At 43.5% G+C, this 1,705-nt stretch overlaps 1 protein-coding gene across 2 annotated transcripts in view; it reads left to right on the forward strand.

Moving 5' to 3' along the window:
- The first annotated feature begins 340 nt into the window (after window positions 1-340).
- LOC106523255 (phosphatidylinositol transfer protein cytoplasmic 1) overlaps window positions 341-1,705 on the forward strand; it is a 101,210-nt gene continuing 99,845 nt past the window's right edge. For both annotated transcript variants that reach the window (XM_014016637.1, XM_014016638.1), the window contains exon 1: window positions 341-647. In XM_014016637.1, the coding sequence (XP_013872091.1) occupies window positions 600-647 (48 nt within the window). In that variant the 5' untranslated portion in view covers window positions 341-599. The remainder of the gene's footprint in view (window positions 648-1,705) is intronic.

Raw genomic sequence — 1,705 nt, forward strand, 5'->3', positions numbered from 1 at the left:
TTATATCTGTGTATAAGCTGTTTAGATTGTCAAAAATCCTGTGTTTTTAGGGTTATTAACAAAGTTTGTGTACTCAGACCAGTAATATTTGGGGTCACAAGTTTTTGCCATGGATATTCTGTGGGTCAGAAGATAAAAAGTTTGGGAACCACTGTATTAGACAACAAAATTAACTGAAATGGGCCTATCCCACATGAAATATTTACAAAATCAAGAAAGAAAACTTTGTCTTGCACAACGCTGTGCTCTTATTTTGAAAGCCACCGATTGTACGCTTGTGCTTGTTTCCGCTTTGTGAACCTATAACTTGACCAATTAGTGCGGTGGGCGGGGCCACGCTGGAACCTTGTCGAGCTCATTTCTCATCTCACGTTGAGTGTTGAAGAGAGTCCGTCCGCTGGTTCGGATACTAGAAGAAGTCAGGCGGAACTCGGGGTCCATTTTCGAAGTCGGGCTGCCCCATTCCTCTCACATGTGCTGACACAGCCCCAGGTATTACACGCATCCCGTCGGGCAGCGGAGGGGAACTCTCATTTAGCTGCTTTGGCATAATTTAGTAAGAAGAAGAAAAAGAAAACCAACAAGAGAGAGGAGAGAAGATGTTAATGAAGGAGTACAGGATATGTATGCCCCTCACGGTGGAGGAGGTGAGTTTTCTGCCAATTTCGGCTCTTTGTTTAATTGTTTTCCCCCCTCCAGGCTGACTGGAGGAGCTTCACAGACGACCTTGCCTTGCAGCTAACGCGCAGGGTTTGCTGTTTATAAACGTGTCTGCCTGCAAAGCATTTCTTATAAAGTATAAGAAATGTTTTTAAATCAACTCCGCGCGCTTCGCTGAAAAACAAAACAAAGTCTCATCTGCTCCTGTCCCTTTGTCCAAGCTTATCTTTTTTTTTTTAAACGTGGAAGCCTAAGATAAGCTGAAAAAAAAATCTGGCTGCTTTTAGTAGCTTGTTGTTTTCCACACTAGATCATTATCTGTTCAGCACCCTGTACACACACCTCTGCCTTGCTCCCATGTAAACACACTTGGAAGTCAAATGCAAATTGCATTTTATTAATTCAATCAAGCCCTAACTCGTGGCACATGACAGCACTAACACTGCACAGCGGTTGTCTCACCAACTTAACCGCATTTTCGTCCCAATAATTACTCCCTGCAGCACTGATTGATGGTCCCAACAAGAAAGAATGACCCATTGTTTTGGGATTCAATATTTGGTGCCGCTGCACAGGCTAAAATTAGCACAGGAGGACAATTAATTTCCTGTCCTGGTATGTGTACTGTACTCCTCTGCTGTGTCAATTATCACCCTCACCATTGCTGCTGCTTAGTCTGTTTTCATTTCCTGTGTTGGTTTTTCTTATAGCCAAAGGGTTGTTGTCAACAGGAATTATAGTGGACCACCAGTGGTCCTGATGTCCACCATCCTGCATGCTTCAGATCAGTGGTTCTTAACCTTTTTTGACGTACCGAATCCACCAGTTTCGTATGGGCATACACTGAACACTTTTTAGTGATTTACTCACCGGCCACTTTATTAGGTACACCTGTCCAACTGCTCGTTAACACTTAATTTCTAATCAGCCAATCACATGGCGGCAACTCGGTGCATTTAGGCATGTAGACATGGTCAAGACAATCTCCTGCAGTTCAAACCGAGCATCAGTATGGGGAAGAAAGGTGATTTGAGTGCCTTTGAAC

The sequence above is a fragment of the Austrofundulus limnaeus genome, unplaced genomic scaffold (genome assembly GCF_001266775.1).
Source record: "Austrofundulus limnaeus strain Quisiro unplaced genomic scaffold, Austrofundulus_limnaeus-1.0 Scaffold149, whole genome shotgun sequence".
NCBI classification, from domain to species: domain Eukaryota; kingdom Metazoa; phylum Chordata; class Actinopteri; order Cyprinodontiformes; family Rivulidae; genus Austrofundulus; species Austrofundulus limnaeus.